We start from the raw sequence: 16,456 nt of genomic DNA on the forward strand, positions 1-16,456 counted from the left end.
ACTTGACCTGCTTTCTAAGCAGCTGGATCTGGTAGCTGATCACTCCCTGAGTTGCTTTGCCAGCTATGGACTGATTTGAGTGTGTCTGCTAGGAGTGTCAGGTCTTTGTCTTCTCATTGGCGTTCCCTCCATCAAACATGTCTATTAAACACTTGTCGAGTCCCTGAAGGCACTTGCTCTGTGTTTGAAGAGAAGCAGCCTAACCAAAAGCAAAGAGAAAAGCCCTTGTACTCAACCACAGTTGCTCTAAAGGGACTTAATTGAAAGCTAGTCAGAGCCTGCTGCGTATGCTGGGTGCCCAGAGCCCGTGTGTGCTGCATCCCTCAGGAGGCCTGTTTGATGCTTTCAGTGTCCTTTGCTATTTTCTCACTGAGACTCTGGCACAGCCTGTATCACCTGGGCACTCTGGACATGAATTGTGTTAACTTTCCTGAGACCCTGGCCTAGGGAAACCTCTGGAGGATTCCAAGCAGCTCCCCAGCCCTCCTAAACCTTCCCAAGTGGAAATGTCTGGCCCTGTGGGAAAGGGGCTTGATAAATAAATAATCCCCTCTGTCTCTCCTGATCAGCCCAAGAAGTTGAGATTGCCCCTGGGTGCCCAAATTGCTTTGTTTAAAATGGCTTTTAAAGCAATTTCACCCTTATCTGATGACCCAGCTCCTCCTCCTGAAAGAGCAATTGCTTCTTTAGGGAGAGTTTTTTGGATCTCGTCAGCAGTGTTAACCTAGGTGAAGCAGGGGGATATTTAATCAATTAACCCCTTCACTACTACTGGATCCTGTGTATACCTCACAGCCCCCATCAGTTTCCTATGGCAGCTGATCAGTAGAGTTGTGACTGGCAAGTGCTCATGCTGACCACACACAGTGTTCTGCTTAGTACTGATGTGCACAGTACCTTGCCACCCCCCACCATGTCCTAACCACTGCCAGTGGTCGAAATTCCTTTTCCTCTATACTGCGTGCTCCCCTTGTCTGTATGTGTTCAGTGTCCCCTCTTGGTTTCATTGAAGTTGGCATCTCAGCGAGTGCATTTGCCAATCACACAAGGAAATTGTTCCAGTAACGTTGGCTTAGCCTGGTAGCACCCAGGAGATGCAGAGCTCTGGTGCCATATCTCTCTCCCCTGGATATTGCAGCATGTAGCTAATTGTCACCCATTGTGTGAGAAGCTTGCGGGGCACATCTGAGGCTCTCAGGCAGCTCACAGATATTTAATTAATTAACTTCCACAGTGCTCTGTGATGGAAATGTTATACTCGCTATACTGTTGGAGAGAGTAAGGCACTGAGAGGTTAAATTACTTGTCCCAGGCCACACAGTAAATTAATGGCAGATTTAGGAATAGAACCCAGGAGTCCAGCTCCCAGCTCTAATGATGAGAGAACAAAAAATATTTGTGAGAGTTGTCCTGCTCAGTTGAAATAATGATAATACCCAGCTTTTATACAGCACTCTGCATCCATAGATCTCAAAGTGCTTTACAAAGGAGGTCAGTATCGTATCTCCATTTTACAGATGGGAAAACTGAAGCACAGGGAAGTGAAGTGATTTGCCTGAGGTCATCGAGCAGGCCAGTGGTATTGCTGGGAGTAGAACCCAAGTCTCCTCAGGTCAATCCAGTGCGCTATCCACTAAGCCACACAAAGTAAGCATTTGATAACTGACCCAAAAGGAGTCATTGCTACACTAAACTCTCAATATAACGCCCTTCACAATAGTGAACCTTGGGCTATAGTGAATGTGGTCCCTGGATCTCACCTCCAGCCCTGCCTGCTGTGGTGGGGGGCTGAGAGCTCCTCTGGCTGCAAGGGGGAGGGGGCTCCTCCAGTCTGGGGCTGCGGTGGGGGGCTGACAGGTCCTCCAGCCCCAATGCCGTGGATGGGACAAAATGCTCCTCTGCCCACGGGGCTGGCAGCAGAGTGCCCCTCTGGCCACGGGACTGGAGTAGCATTCCATCCCAGTGGCAAGCCCGGGGCTGGATGAGCACTGTCAGCACCTGCAGTGGCCCCAGGGCCAGAGGAGCTCTCTTTCTCTCCCCACTGCAGCCCCAAGGCCGGAGGAGCACTGTCCTGGCTGTGGCCCTGGGAGCCGCCTCCCCCACCCTCACTATCATTAACCCCTGGCTATACTGAACAAATGGCTTGGATCCTCAGGGGTTCTCAATAGCAAGGGTATACTGTAGTATCTTATATTAATGATACATACTCTGTGTGTGTGTGTGTGTGTGTAAATATATGATATAGTACACAGGGAGAAATAGTCCCTGCCCCAAAGAATTTACAGTCTAATCCCAAGGAGCATTTTCAGTGACTGCATTGGAATACAGACAGTCTAGGTCTAGGTATATCCCAGTAGAATGCATGTGCTTGGCTTCTGAATGTACTAGTTCTGTCTGCATAGGAAGAGCACACCTACCGTGCTGCTGAATGTGCTAGGTATGTTCAGATAGAACTCACTTTCTGTGCTCTGTAGTATGTCCCTGTGTTGTGCTGCCATATCGGGGGAATAGCTGTGTTGGGCTGCCTGCCTGGTGAAATTCCCCATGTTGTGCTGCCAAATGGATCCAATGCCTCTGGTTAGAATGCAGCTACCATGCTGCTGATCATGAAACAGAATGAGCAGATTCTGCATCTTGGTCATTAGCCCCGGTGCTATAGTAGCCACTGACCAAAAGTTTTGTTCTAACTGCTCTGCTTTGCTAATAAGATTGAGGCCCCTTCCTGTGCAATTATCACTGACATCGAAATGCAGGGTTTTATTATGGCACTCTGAGTCCTGCCCAAGGATTTTCCCCTGGATATACAGTCAGGGGTCTCCAAGTCACCACAATGGGACTAGTTTGCAGAATCCTAATTACATTTGAGGAAGTAATAAATGACTAGACAAATCTTTTCCAGTCTGTTCTGCTTATCCCCCAGCTCTCTGAGCTCACAAGAAAGAGAAGGTTTAACAAAGAGAAGTGATGGCCACACATTGCGGTGCCTCCCAGGGCATTGTAGAAGCACCTAGTGACACCTTACTCTTGGCGGGTGGCCCATCCTTGCCTGCTGGGCTGCTGATTGTACTAGCTATAGAACTACCTTATGTTCGTCTCCAGGCTGACTGTAAGAGATCTCCAAACAGGACACTTCTTCATAATTGTCTTCTCCGGTAATTTTCGTAAAGCAATCAAGAATGTGGTACCGGTTCTGGGACCCAAACTAGCCACAAGTGACACATGCTCTGTGACAACAAAACAAAGTATTTACTGAGTCATCATACAGCCTGTGACACTGCAGCCCCCTTTGTTGTTGTTCCAGAGAAAGGGAGCTCAGAGCAACTTGAGATTTTTTCAGTGAGAAGCTTTGAAACTTGAAAATTTTCCCTCTCTCTTCCCCATGCAGCCTTCAATGGGAATTAAGGTGTGTTGCCTTGATGGTAGCAGCTACAAAGCATTCCACTTCCTCAGGCCCCTTTGCCTTTCTACATCAGACCCATTAACATGTCCCTTGCAGCACACATGGCAATGACTTTTTAACTCTTTCCTTGCAGCATAGGAGCAAATAACTATTATTCCTTTTGATAACAAGGAGGCACTTCTTTTGATCAGTTTAGTCGAGAGCCTATCATTGTAAATATTAGGGTCCTGAGGTCAGTTTCTTTTAGACTAGTTAGGGTGCAAAGAGTTAAAGACAGAAAACTCCCCTGAACCAGGGGAATGAATGAGCACCCTGCTAACCTTCTCCCTACTCCCCTGACTTTCCATTGTGGCCCTCTGCCCCTAGCTCTTTCAACCTTTGTGCTGAAATTAAAGAGCTGCAGGTGGCTAGATGCTGTCTGCTTCTCTCTGCCATCTGATTGGGTGACCCATCAGCCTGGGGAAGCTGTGTTTGTGATGTCTTGGTGCTTTGTAATGGAAGTCTTGGTGATATCCCAAGTGAAGGTATTTCAAGGCCCCTTGATCTTCTTCCTTTCCTGCCCCGCAGCTGAACAAAGGACCCTGGTGCTGCTGTCTGGACCGTGAGCAGTGACTCTGAGGTCACAGGTGGAGAAGGCTCTGTCGCAGCTCTGCAGGGATTTGGAGATAGGATGGGGAGAAGGGGAAGCATACTAATAGAAAATATGTAACTGTCAGTCTGAATAAGATCACTCACCATTTAATGCCTCAGTTGTGTCCTGTCCTACCAGGGCAGCCTCATCAAGGGCTGAAGGTAATACAGTAAATGGAGGGAATCACAAGGGAGAAGATCACCAATAGGTCAAAGTTTAGATCCAGACCACAGCTCTCATCGTAGCTCTGCCTGGTGTAACAGATCCATCTATTTGCCTTTCTAGCTATCCATCTTTCTTTGTGGGTGGCAGGCTGCTGTCTGCTGTAGTTTGAATGGATTTATGCAAAGATCTGTTACAGCAATAGGCTGCTAAAATATGATCAAAAATACTGTGAAGTCTTGTTAAACATTTCTGGACCAAAAATTCCATATCAAATGCCCCAACAAAGGCAATGATGCAAGAGGGAGCTGATCTTTCAAATCCTTTTTGTAGATTTCCTTCCCACATCCACCTCACCTCCCTTCCATTTTAAAACCTCTTTCAAAGATGGAAAATAAAACCTCCCTCCCAGATACCTTTTATTTTTTTCCATTTGGCAAAATACGTCTTGCTCACCTCCTGCTCTGACTTCTTGTTTTGAATTCAGCAGTTGATGTGCCTCTTTTTGGGATGCTTTTTTGTGTGTACACTTGCATCAGGGGTGTCAGGCACATGCACTGCTTTGGAAATAGAACTTGTCCTGCTATTAGTATTGCAAAGCTGGAATAAAAAGGCAAAAATAGCGTGGGACCTACAAAAATGGGGACTCTTGTTTAGATTGTTTTCTGATTTCTCCATGACAAAGGAGTGGCTATTTTTATCTTATCTCAAGGCTGCTTAACACTCTTGTATCTAAGCGGGAAAGGGGGAAAAAATCAGAACTTCATGACTATTCCCCCTCTCAATTCTACCAATCTTAAAATAGGTCAGATTTTTGGGGAACAGAATTCTGCAACTACAGCTGAGGACCAGAAATCAAGACACTTGGGCAAGTCACTTAACCTCTCAGTGTTTTGGTTTTTCCATCTATAGAATGGGAATGAGAATACTGACTTATCTTCCAGGAGTCTGAGGGCTAATTAATGTTTGTGACACAAGTAGATTTGCAGACAGAAGGCTCTATAGAAGTACATCATAATGGTAATGAACTGGCTGCTGTACATATTCCCTTGTTAAAAAATCATTAATAAAGAGTTAAGGCAAATCCCACTGACAGAAACCCTCAAAATCAAGGAGAGTATATTTAATCTACATACACATCCACCCTCTTACACATCACCACTACCACATCCTAAATGCACAGCACACACCGTTGCCACTTATTGCCTCTACAGTAAATATGCAGCCTTAACTACAAGCATGGTAGCAGTGCATTTCGGATGGATGCAATTAACAAGTAAGGTTAATAATTTTGCTTGAGGAAATGTCTGTGGGGGGCTTGGTTCATGTTAGGAAATTGTCTTTGGAGTGGCAGATAAACATTTCGTACTGTGCAATATGTGTTCTGTGTGATCTGTGCATGAAGAGTTTTACAGGGACAGTTGTAGAGAAAGCGGAGCAGAGTAGGGGAGGGATCCTATGTGTTGTCCCAGTTGGGGATAGCTGATTGCTGTGGAAGGTGATAGAATGGGAGGTGGTGTACTTCTGCCAACAGCTTAAGGGAGGCTCTCCTTTAGCTCAGGAGATTAGGGCCTATCGTTAGGGGCAAGAGGATCTGATTTTACCCACACTGCCACTGTGAAGTTGAGTGATCATGTGTACAACATAGATACATCTGTGAAGCCCTAGTGGGTAATGGTTTTGTTACAATATTATTGCCATAGAATCATAGAAATGTAGGTGTGGAAGGGACCTCAAGAAGTCATCTAGTCCATCCCCCTGCACTGATGCTGGATTAAGTATACCCTGTAGCTCATCCCTGACAGGTATTTGTCTAACCTGTTCTTGAAAAGCTCCAATGATGGGGATTCCACAACATCCCCAGGTAAACAAGTTCCAGGTAACTTGTTCATAAGCAGCATAAAATAATTGTTTATCACATCAGTATGCTATATGCTGTACCTTATAGCATACTGATGTGATATGGTGTCAGACACAGACATGTATACCCAAGTTACTTGCCCAGCTCTCCTAAGTTTTGCATCAAATTTTTTTTCTGTGCAGATGCCACCTTACTAACTTTCTCACAAGAATATCATGGGAGATCATAGTGGGGACTTTTAAAAAAAAATCTAGGTCTGTTCCATCTGTTTGCATTCCCCTTATCTACAAAAAAACATAATTTTATCAAAGAGTGAAATCAGGTTTGCTTGGCATGATTTGTAGGTTGCTGCTGTATTAGACCAAATGAAATTTCTGTCATTCAATCAATCAGCTTGCTGGAAAGTTGACCGTTCTTCCATGATAAAAGTTAAAAAAGTAAAAATTAATCCATCAGAAAATAGCTTAGTCATTAAAGAACAGAAAATAAGTCTCAAGAAAATCTCAGTTCATCAGCTCTCAGAAAGCCAGTAAAAGTACCAAAGATCTGTAGTGATGTGAATTTGCTGTTTTCTTTCTGGGCAGGAAACAGTCTGGTTTAGAGGACTGATATCAAACAATAGAACAATTTGCCTATAGGACACAGATTCCATTCCATCCTATTAGCGAATGAAAGTATTTGCTATCTGATAACTGTGTGGTGGGGGTCATGGATCAGTGTTCACATCACACTTCCTATCAGTACCTGACCCAGTTTGGAGAAGCTAATGATCCAACAAGCGGACCAAATTCAGCGATGAATCCTGGTCTCATGCTACCTAAGGCACATTGTGCATACGCTAAGAAGAAGACTGTTCAGTGAGCCAGGTGTGATATTAACTGGAGAGAATCAAATCCACATGCCCACATCATGAAAACCATCCCCACGGGTAGTGGCTCACTTGTTGGTATTCCCAGCGGAATGACTATGTACTGAATGGGTGGTAGGGTAACTGAATTCATGTCCCTCTCCTAGAGGTGATCATTCAAGGGCAGGGTTAAGATCAGTTGGCAAACCTACTCACTGTTGCCATTGTTGTTTTCCTCTGGGAGGGGAGGAAGCCCCACTGGCAGTTTTAGAAGCTAGAAAAGCTTTATGAGCACTGTCGACATCGGCTTTTTGAAAGCAAAATGAAGCCTCTAACGCTCCACAGACAGCGTCTTGGGTTTGTGGCCCTGTTCCGTAGAGACTTCAAGATGGCAGATGTGGCAAAGCCTATAGTGGCCATCCCCTCAGGTTCCTGAGGAGGGAAGCAGGGCTCCACTTAGCAGCTATGTTTTAGTAGCTAAATTTTAGCTACTCCAGAGGCATGGAAAGTGTCATTTGTCCATTTACACTGGGTCTAAAGTGATTATAATTTTTGCACCAAAAATGGGTCTGCCCAGCCGCTTCACAGATTCCCATCTCATCTTTGCCTGGGCAGTTCCTGTCAGCAGGAGCCCATTATCTGAGCACAAAGCGCCATTGTGTTACTGATGTCAGTTAATTAGACCACATGGAGCCTGTGCCAGCCAATTGGATGGCTCCCTGGCTGGCTCCCCTAGGCCCTGATAAAAGTTTAGACACAAAATGAAAACTTCAGCTATTGGGAAAGTGGCAGCTGCCTGAAAGGCCAGTTACCAAGCTGACCGCTCATTGCCTGAAGCAGCACACAAAATGACTGCTCACTAAATCAGTCAGGGTGCAGCAGGTGAGCAATAGTCCACAATGGGAGACTCGATTTCAGATAAATAAGACCAATCAGAAGCTTCAACCACCCTTGAACCAAATCCTATCCATTCTCAGATTAGATAAAGGTCCCTCCAAACTCCATATCACAGGGCATATTCCAACAGGACCCCTATGGATTTTCTCCAACCCCTCCCATCATCCATCACTAACTGTGCAACATTGGGAATACGTCTTCAAGGGGCAACTGGATGGCCTCTTGCTTCTATTTCATCATCAGTGGTTTCTGAACAGTCTGCTCCCCGCTGTGACCTCGGACTACTTCAGGAAGCATCCTGGTATTTGCTCCCCACCCCTCCTATCAGGTTTCCTCACAGAATCATAGAATATCAGGGTTGGAAGGGACCTCAGGAGGTCATCTAGTCCAACCCCCTGCTCAAAGCAGGACCAATCCCCAATTTTTGCCCCAGATCCCTAAATGGCCCCCTCAAGGATTGAAGTCACAACCCTGGGTTTAGCAGGCCAATGCTCAAACCACTGAGCTATCCCTCCCTCCCTCCTTTGAGGCTGACTAGATTGCCTGCCCCTCCAGTCTGGTGTAGTGGGCCACAGTAATCCTCCTGTTGGATCCCACTGATCTGCCACTTCAAAATATAAAAACACCCCACAGTATGCTTGGTTTTGTGAGATTCTTTGGTAATATCCCTTTCTCCTTTCCCATAGGACCTGCTAATCTCATGGGTATAAAGGGATCTCTCATCTCTCACACAATGTACTCCAGGGTTTTACAATCCCATGGTATACTCTGAGTCACATGCTCTGGCCAGGTTGCTTTTACTGCTTGAAAATAAGACCCACCAGAGGTGTTCCTGGGCTTCTGTGAACCACAGTGGAGAGAACATTCACCCTCAGAACAAGAAGAAAACTTACCAAAGAAGATGGCAGATCATTGCACCTCTTGACAATAGAGAGCATACCAGGGCAGGGGGCAGCCTGACCCAGTTGCGGGGAGGAAGATTGAGAGAAATCTGAAGAGAAGAATGATTGGGAGCACAAAGGTTTGGAAAAATGTGTAAACATATCCATGCTGAATCAACCTGCCTTTTGCAATTCACCTATCACTGACATTAGTACTGTGTGCAACCATCAGATAAAGTGATTAATTTTCCATCAATCATTTGGTCTAATAAAACGTAAGTACCACGTAATAGAAAATTCTTACAGGATCCAGTCCTCTGGCCTTGGAAATAAAACCTCCGCTTCACTTTTTCATTTATGTAGTGCTAAAGAAAGTTGATCTCTGCGACTATACAATGTATTTTATTCTTTATTCTGCATCCTTTAATGCACTGTAGGAACGTACTGTAAGATTTGCTATAGTGGACCAGACAGTTGGTTTGCTATAGTTTGCTATAGTGGACCATCTACTTCAGTTATCCCATCTCTGGCAGTGACAGGCACCTGACAGTGACAATACTTGATGTTCAGAGAGAGGCTCAAAAAGCCATCAATGCATGTGGAATAAGAGGATAAAATCCACAAACAATCCCCTTGTGTCATTAAGCTTGAGATATGATTTCCTCTTATCTCATTGTTTTAGGCTCTAAGCCCTGATTTACGCTACACAGTTAGGTCGACATAAGGCAGCTTTATGTCTGTCAGTGTATACACTACAGCTTTGCTCCCACTGATGTAAGGCCTGGTCTACACTGCAGGTGAGGGGGAATCAATCTAAGATACGCAACTTCAGCTACGAGAATAGCGTAGCTGAAGTTGACGTATCTTAGATCAACTTAGAATCACTTACTTTGCGTCCTCGCAGCACGGGATCAACAAACACCACTCCCCCGTCGACTCCGCTTCCGCCTCTCGCCGTGGTGGAGTTCCGGAGTCGATGGCAGAGCGATCGGGGATCAATTTATTGCATCTACACTAGACACGATAAATCGATCCCCAATAGATCGGTCACTGCCCGCCGATCCGGAGGGTAGTGTAGACGTGGCCTAAGTGTTCTGCTACACCCAACATAATATCTCCACATCCACGAGAGGCATAGGGCTTATGTTGGTGTAGCTAGGGTGACAGTGACCATATAGACGCTCTGTTACTTACTTACACCGGCTGCTGACTGTCATTCTTGTCAATTTCACGGCTTCATCCTCCCCATTCCCAGCTAGGTTGCTGCCCACTGCCTGGGCACGCCGCTTGGAGCTGGGCTGCTCCTGGCATCCCTGGTGGGGCAGGGGGGTAATGAGTTTCTGGCAGGGAGGCAAGGTGGGGCAAGTGGGCCACCGGGCTCCCAGTAGGGAGTGGGAAGGCGGGGGCGGGGGCGCAACCAGGCTCCCAGCAGAGAACGGGGTGCGGGGGAGAGCCAGTGGTGAGCCGGGTGCCTGTGGGGCAGCCAGGCTTCTGGTGGGGAGTTATGAGTGGAGCTGAGGTGCTCCCCACACTGCTCCTCTTAGGTCGGTGGAAGCGCTTCTGGTGTACCACCGACTGAAGGAGTGTAGTGTGGACATGCACCACCTCAGTAATTACTACGGTGGCTGTAAGTTGATCTAATATAGGTCAACTTAAGTTTTGGTGTAGAAATGTCTTAAGAGTTGCAAATGCTATTAATGGTCAGAGTTCCAAAAATCAAGCCACATATTTTGCCTGATGCCTCCTGCATCAGTGAGTTTCACAAGTTAACAATATATACTGCAGTATATACAATAGTATTTAATTTATTTTGTTTTACACTTACTGAATGTACTATTATTCTTCTGGGAAATGGGTAAAGCAGGGAACTATGGGCTTTCACTAGTGGAACCTTTATTAACCAAATCTCACTTATCTGAAAATCCTCATAATTCAAAACAGAGTCCTTTCCCCAGGTCTCTCTTTTTATTTACATGCTAAAGTCTTAGTGAACTGCAGAATTCAGAGGTAAAGATTTAAGTGCTTAAATCTTTATATGCTCCTGTGCATAAAGATGTATGCATGTAAATGTTTATTTCAGTTCATATAAATCCTGTTTCTCAGAACTGTCTATAATCTGAATGCAGTGGTGTTGTGGCCATGTTGGTCCCAGGATATAGAGAGATAAGGCGGGTAAGGTGATATCTTTTATTGGACCAACTTCTGTTGGTAAGAGAGAGAAGTTTTTGAGCTTACACAGCTCTTCTATAATCTGAATGTCACCTGTTATATTCTGCTGTAAATCACCTGTTATATTCTGCTGTAAGTATGTCATACTCTCAAACATCCCATTCCAGTCCCCTCTCCCGTCTCTTTTCCAAACTGAATCATCCTCACTTTTGCAGTCTCTTTCTTTGTAAGCTCCACCATGTTGTACCTCTAACCATTCTTATCACTTTACTTTGATTATTTAGTCTGTTACATCTGAAGGTGAGTTGATCAAAATCAAACACAGTTCTCCAGGTCAGGGCACACCATTATTTTATACAGTACTTTGATCACATTGGGGCAGATTCTTACCTGATGTAAATTGATTTAGCTGTACTGACTTAATGTGGACTTCAGTGGAGCTATGATGGTTTGTACCAGCTGAGGATCTAGCCCATTATTTTATCCTTTCCTCAATATCCTGCAAATACGGATCCCCTTGGCTTATATGAGAAATTTAAACTACTTTAGCCAATGTACATTGCTGAATACTGAACCAAGTCAAATTTCACTTGCCATTGTGCTGTGTAATTCCCCTCATTTGAATAGCTCCAATCTGTCTAGTGCTTTACCTGGTGTATTACACCATAGCCTCCAGTTATGGACTCAGGTTTAATGCTGTGTTATATAATGAAGCAATCTCCTCTTTGCCCTAACTTGGGTTTTTTTCCCCCTTGCAATAGGAGAACAAGGGGTTCTGCTGTCCACAGATATATAGAAAGACTTGTTTGGCTTAAAAATCTCTATTTTTCTTAATTATTTATTAAATTAATTTTTAATTTATTGAGTAGCAAAACTCCAAAGATTAAAAAAAAGTAGAAAGCAGGGCAGAGATAAGTGAAAATAAGATTTGCATGTGTCTGGTTTAGAACATGGAAGATAGCAACAAACAACTAGATCAGTAATAGAACTTTGTAGGAGAGGGACTGCCAGTGTGAGTGTCTGTATAGTATGATCATGTATTAGAGACTCTGACTTTGCATGTGTGGGGTTAAGTGTGAGTGTTTGGATGGGGGTGAGTGTGCCAATGTAACTGTGTGGTTTGAAGGTGAAAATATGTGTGTGAACATGATGGTGTGGGAGTTGGGGGAGATCCCATTGACTCTAATGGCAGCCAATAAATGTGTACAGAGCCTTGGAAATGTCTGTGTGTGAGAGAGAGAGTGAATGTGTGTGATTGACAGTTTGAGTCTGAGATTGAGAAGTTTTGTGAGCACTTCTCTGCAAATGTATGTATCAATGTATTCTGCTGTGTTAACCTCTCAGGGTGTTTCTTTGCACCTCTGGGCGAGAGTTAAAGGTTTGTATCTGGAATGCATGCATTTACCCTGAAGATCTGATTCTGGTCTCGCTTATACAGGTTTTATACCACTGTAAATCCATGGGTTTCATTGAATTTATTTCTGATTTAAATTGGTATGAGATCAGAGTCAGGCCCTATTCTTTGTATGAAAGAGGGTGCATATGTATATTTCAGAATGAATCATTCTGTGTGTGTATTTGAGGGTTTGTATATGGGGATCTGCATATATTAGTCTGTCTGTGTGTATTTTGGGTGGGCTGAGTCACTGTGTGTGTATATTGGTGTGCGCCCAGCACTGAATTGCGTACACCCATACAAGTGTGTGTGTGTGTATATCTGTTTAGCTGTGTGTGTATTTGTATAGATATACAAATGGAGTGATGTGTTTGCATGTGACAGTGCATGTGTCTGTGTGCATAGATGTATGCAAACTGGTACGTATGCATGTCTAGGTGTGCGTATGGACTACTGTGTGTGAATGTATTTGATAGTGTCTCTGGACATGCACTGAAGTACATGTGTGGATGTGCATGTAGATTGTAATAATACATAAAGCACCTTTCACTTCAGGGTCTGAGTGCTTTATGAACACTAAGTACAGTGAGTCGGTAGGTAAGAGGCTGAAGCGTAAGTGTGTGTGCACGCACATGCGGGGAGAGTCACCATGTCACAATAACTTACATTTTAAGATTGAATCAGGTGATGGTAGTTAATATTACTGTTATCATTTGCATTTCTAAATCACCCATCACTGTGGCATTTGACTAACAGACGTCACCCTTTAGTGAGTGCCAATAAATCCAAGAAGTTCTGTTTCCCACATGCATTCAAACTGGTAGTCACACATATTCATTTATGAGACTTTATTGGCATGACAATCCAAGTACTGACAAAGTGTAGAGACAGAACCCTCAGATTTCTGTCAGGGGTGGATAGGATCCTCCCCGGATACAGCTATGCTGTATCCAGCAGTGTCCATTCGGGAGCTGGTGTTGGGCTGCTACTTAGCACTATATTGTGTCTGCTGTGTCTCTCCTTTCTGTTAGGGTCAGTTTTTCCTCAACACTTTCTGATGAGAAGCCTTTTGTGATTCCTGATAACTTGAGGAAATGATCAGGAATTGCTATGAATGCACAAGCAGCATGAGGTTTTGTTGCTGACCCCAAAGTGTTCCCCCGGCAGACACTTTAACAGTCACAGGCATTCAGAGGAATGCACAGGCTATGTATCTGGAAACAAACAAAAAACAAAGGAGACCCACCAGCCACGAGGTCCTGTCTCACTCAGTTCTGCTGCCAATGGAATTCACATTGTAGAAGGCAAGGGGGACTGTGTAAAGGACCGAAGGTCACTCCCTGTCCCCCTGGTTTTGCCTAGCCAACTGCAGGATCACAAGTTCTTTGGCTGTGTGATCAGCATTCTCTTCCTCTGATGCTATTAGCCCATGTGTGGGTATGTTAGTCTATTGAAGTCTCACTAGCTTGCCCCCCACCTCCCTCCTTCTCACCCCCCTCCCTGCCCAGTTCTGCTCTGTCACTTCAAGTCCAGCCCCTGAGTGGTAACCAATAGCAGCTTTGCCATATTCATCAGTCTCTCAGTCTTAAAGCTACAGTGGAGTTAGTGGGATCTAAATCTCTTGTGCCTGTGTCTTCTCAGCTGCCTCCCTTCCCTCTGCCTGCTTCAGTGTGTCTGGATGAGTGTATGTGTGTGGATGTGCATATGTCTGTCTCTCTTTCTCTCCTACCCTCTTTAACTGTCTCCTCTTTTTCTCCCACCCCCTTTCTTTCCTTCCTTGTCCCTTTTCTTGCAGTCTGGTCCCCTTTCTGTGGCTCCCTTTTTTCCCCTTCACTCTCTCTTCACTGTAATTTAGTTGCTTTTCTCTGCCAACTGGGAATGCTAAAACTGGACTGATGGACATTTCCGAACTTTGCATCTCAGACCCTCTCAGCTACCACAACCAGTAGGTGCCCTGTTTGTTTGGTTTGGTTTGGTTTTGCCTGTGCTGGAAATGACAGGCTGGCACTTGTGTGACCCTGAGTATTGTCTGACATTGAGTTGGGAAGGGGGGAAAGCAATTTTTACTTGAGGTTTCTTCCCTCTCCCCCCGCACCACCCCTGAGGAGAAATTCCTCTGCAGATTTCCTATCTTTTGGACAAATTATGTAGAGGTGGGCAGGGGATTGTGTGAGGGGGTATCAATGTTCCTGTCTGAGGCTTGGAGGGAAGCAAATCTCCTTTTAGAACAGGTGCAGACCAAAAAGCCTGCTTAGGTGAAAGGAAAATCTCTCTAAGGAATCCACAACTCAGTTTGATTTGACTTTAGTTTGTGCCAATTTATTAATTTCCTTCTTGCAACTTCTTCCTTTAATGCTTCATCTCTGGGGAACACAGACTGATGAAACAGAAAATCTACAATGCATGTTCTGCTTTCACAGATTTACTTTCTGTTTGTGCTCAGGGCTATGTAAAATTTCTATTAGATGAACTAGTGCCTGGGTGTAAATAGATATATACTGTCCACACAAAGTAGATACAGTACATGAAAACACAGATATTTTACTGGGTTCACTTATTTAAAAGAAAGGCAAAAGCTTCATCTGTGGAAAGCCAGCCTTCCTAGGCTTGCAATCAGGGCAGCCAGCGCGGGGAAAGAGTGGAGGAGAGCTACTGAGCAGGCATCCCAAGCTGGACTGATGACAGATTCCTCGGCACCTGCTGGTGTTCTCATTCTTTGTATGTTATGTTGGAACGTGCCCGACAATGCTTTGTATAAAATCACTTCAGCAAGTAAGTTGGATTTGATCCTTTTTGGGGAACTTGGGAGACAGGATGAATTCCTTTTGCAATTTGTGTCCGGTCCACCGGTACAATTCCTTTTCAAGTACGTTTCTCCTCTCCGACAAATCTCTTTCTAAGTTGAGTCTCCTTTTGTGTATTTGCATATTAGTCTGTGTGTCACCTACAAGGGCTCCATGGTGTCACCAGAGACGGAAATAGTCACTTTGACTGGTTCATTATTTGTTTAATAACTGCATCCTAGTTAGCATGAATTAAAAGAGAATTAAAAAATTATGCCTTTTACTCTGCTCTTCTCATTACAGCTCTCTTTCATCTCTCTCACATCTTTCTGTTTCTCTCCCTCCCTTTTTCCTGACTTGCTCTCATTCCTTCTTTCCTTACCTTACTCCTTTGCTTCCAACAGCGCCGTTAACATGAGATTTATTATTTTAAATGGGAATTACCAGTTTAAGCCCTATGGCTTTTGTGACTGGTGCTTCGCTTTTGGCTGTTCCGCTTTGAATTAAAAATAAACAAACAGATTTGTAAAGGAAAAGTGGATTGCATCCCATTAGGTATTTTTAATACAAAGTCAAAGTTTTGAAAGTGCGCTGTTACCTCCATGAAAAATAGTTTGTAGCTTGATAATTACCATCTGTCATGTCTGCTCTTGTTAACTTTTTTCTGTTCATCCGTTCTACTTGTTGAATCCGGAAAAGCAATTCAGACAGTACCAAAACAATAAAAGTAAATCACTCATTTGATTATTGTTAGTACCTTTTACTATTTAATGGTCTCCCTGGACAGCCCCCAACAATCGTGTATCCAAGGTGCTTCATTCCTGCTTGTGCCTCCCTTAACTTTGGCTTCTGGTTAGACAAATGAAAGTGACTAGGAAATGTGAGAGATCCATGGCTTCAAAATGGGTTGGAGGAGCTATTCTTTGGTAATGATAAACTCTTGGTGTGATCTCTGTCTTCTTTTTCCTGGGCTTGCATGGCTTCTAAGCTCATTTACAATTTTTTTTTTTGGTGTGTGTGTGTGTGTGTGTGTGTGAGAGAGAGAGAGAGAGAAACTAAATTGGGAGAATTTAAAAAACCAAATAAACGCATTTAAAAAAAATTAAAGTAAAGAAAAGTTAAAGGAGCACAAGCTATGGGGCAAGTGCTATGGAAGCCATGACTAATTCAGAATCTGAAGAAAGTCAAGAGGAGAGGAAAGATGTAGGAAGCCTTCCAGATAATGTGTATAAATAAAAATTTATACAATGGCCAGGTTCTGCTTTGGTTTACACCCTTGTGTAACTAAGATCAGATTTCAGTGTGATTGTGTGTGTGTGTGTATCAGTCAGGGCAGAATTTGGCCCAATATATGTACATTTACCTATCTATCCAGTATGTGTAAATAGTACAAGTACACTTTGCAGCAAGTGTAAAATGTGTATGCATG

At 44.2% G+C, this 16,456-nt stretch overlaps 1 protein-coding gene across 3 annotated transcripts in view; it reads left to right on the plus strand.

Moving 5' to 3' along the window:
* Nucleotides 1-16,456, plus strand: part of ESRRB (estrogen related receptor beta) — a 170,573-nt gene that overhangs the window by 42,531 nt on the left and 111,586 nt on the right. Inside the window, exon 1 of one of the 3 annotated variants that reach the window (XM_048855571.2) lies at nucleotides 13,832-14,189. The exons of the other annotated variants lie outside the window; for them this stretch is intronic. Coding sequence (XP_048711528.1) covers nucleotides 14,140-14,189 — 50 coding nt within the window. The 5' untranslated portion in view covers nucleotides 13,832-14,139. Of the gene's footprint in view, nucleotides 1-13,831; nucleotides 14,190-16,456 lie in introns of those variants that run through there. 3 annotated transcript variants of the gene reach the window in all.

Source organism: Caretta caretta, chromosome 6 (genome assembly GCF_965140235.1).
Source record: "Caretta caretta isolate rCarCar2 chromosome 6, rCarCar1.hap1, whole genome shotgun sequence".
NCBI lineage: Eukaryota > Metazoa > Chordata > Testudines > Cheloniidae > Caretta > Caretta caretta.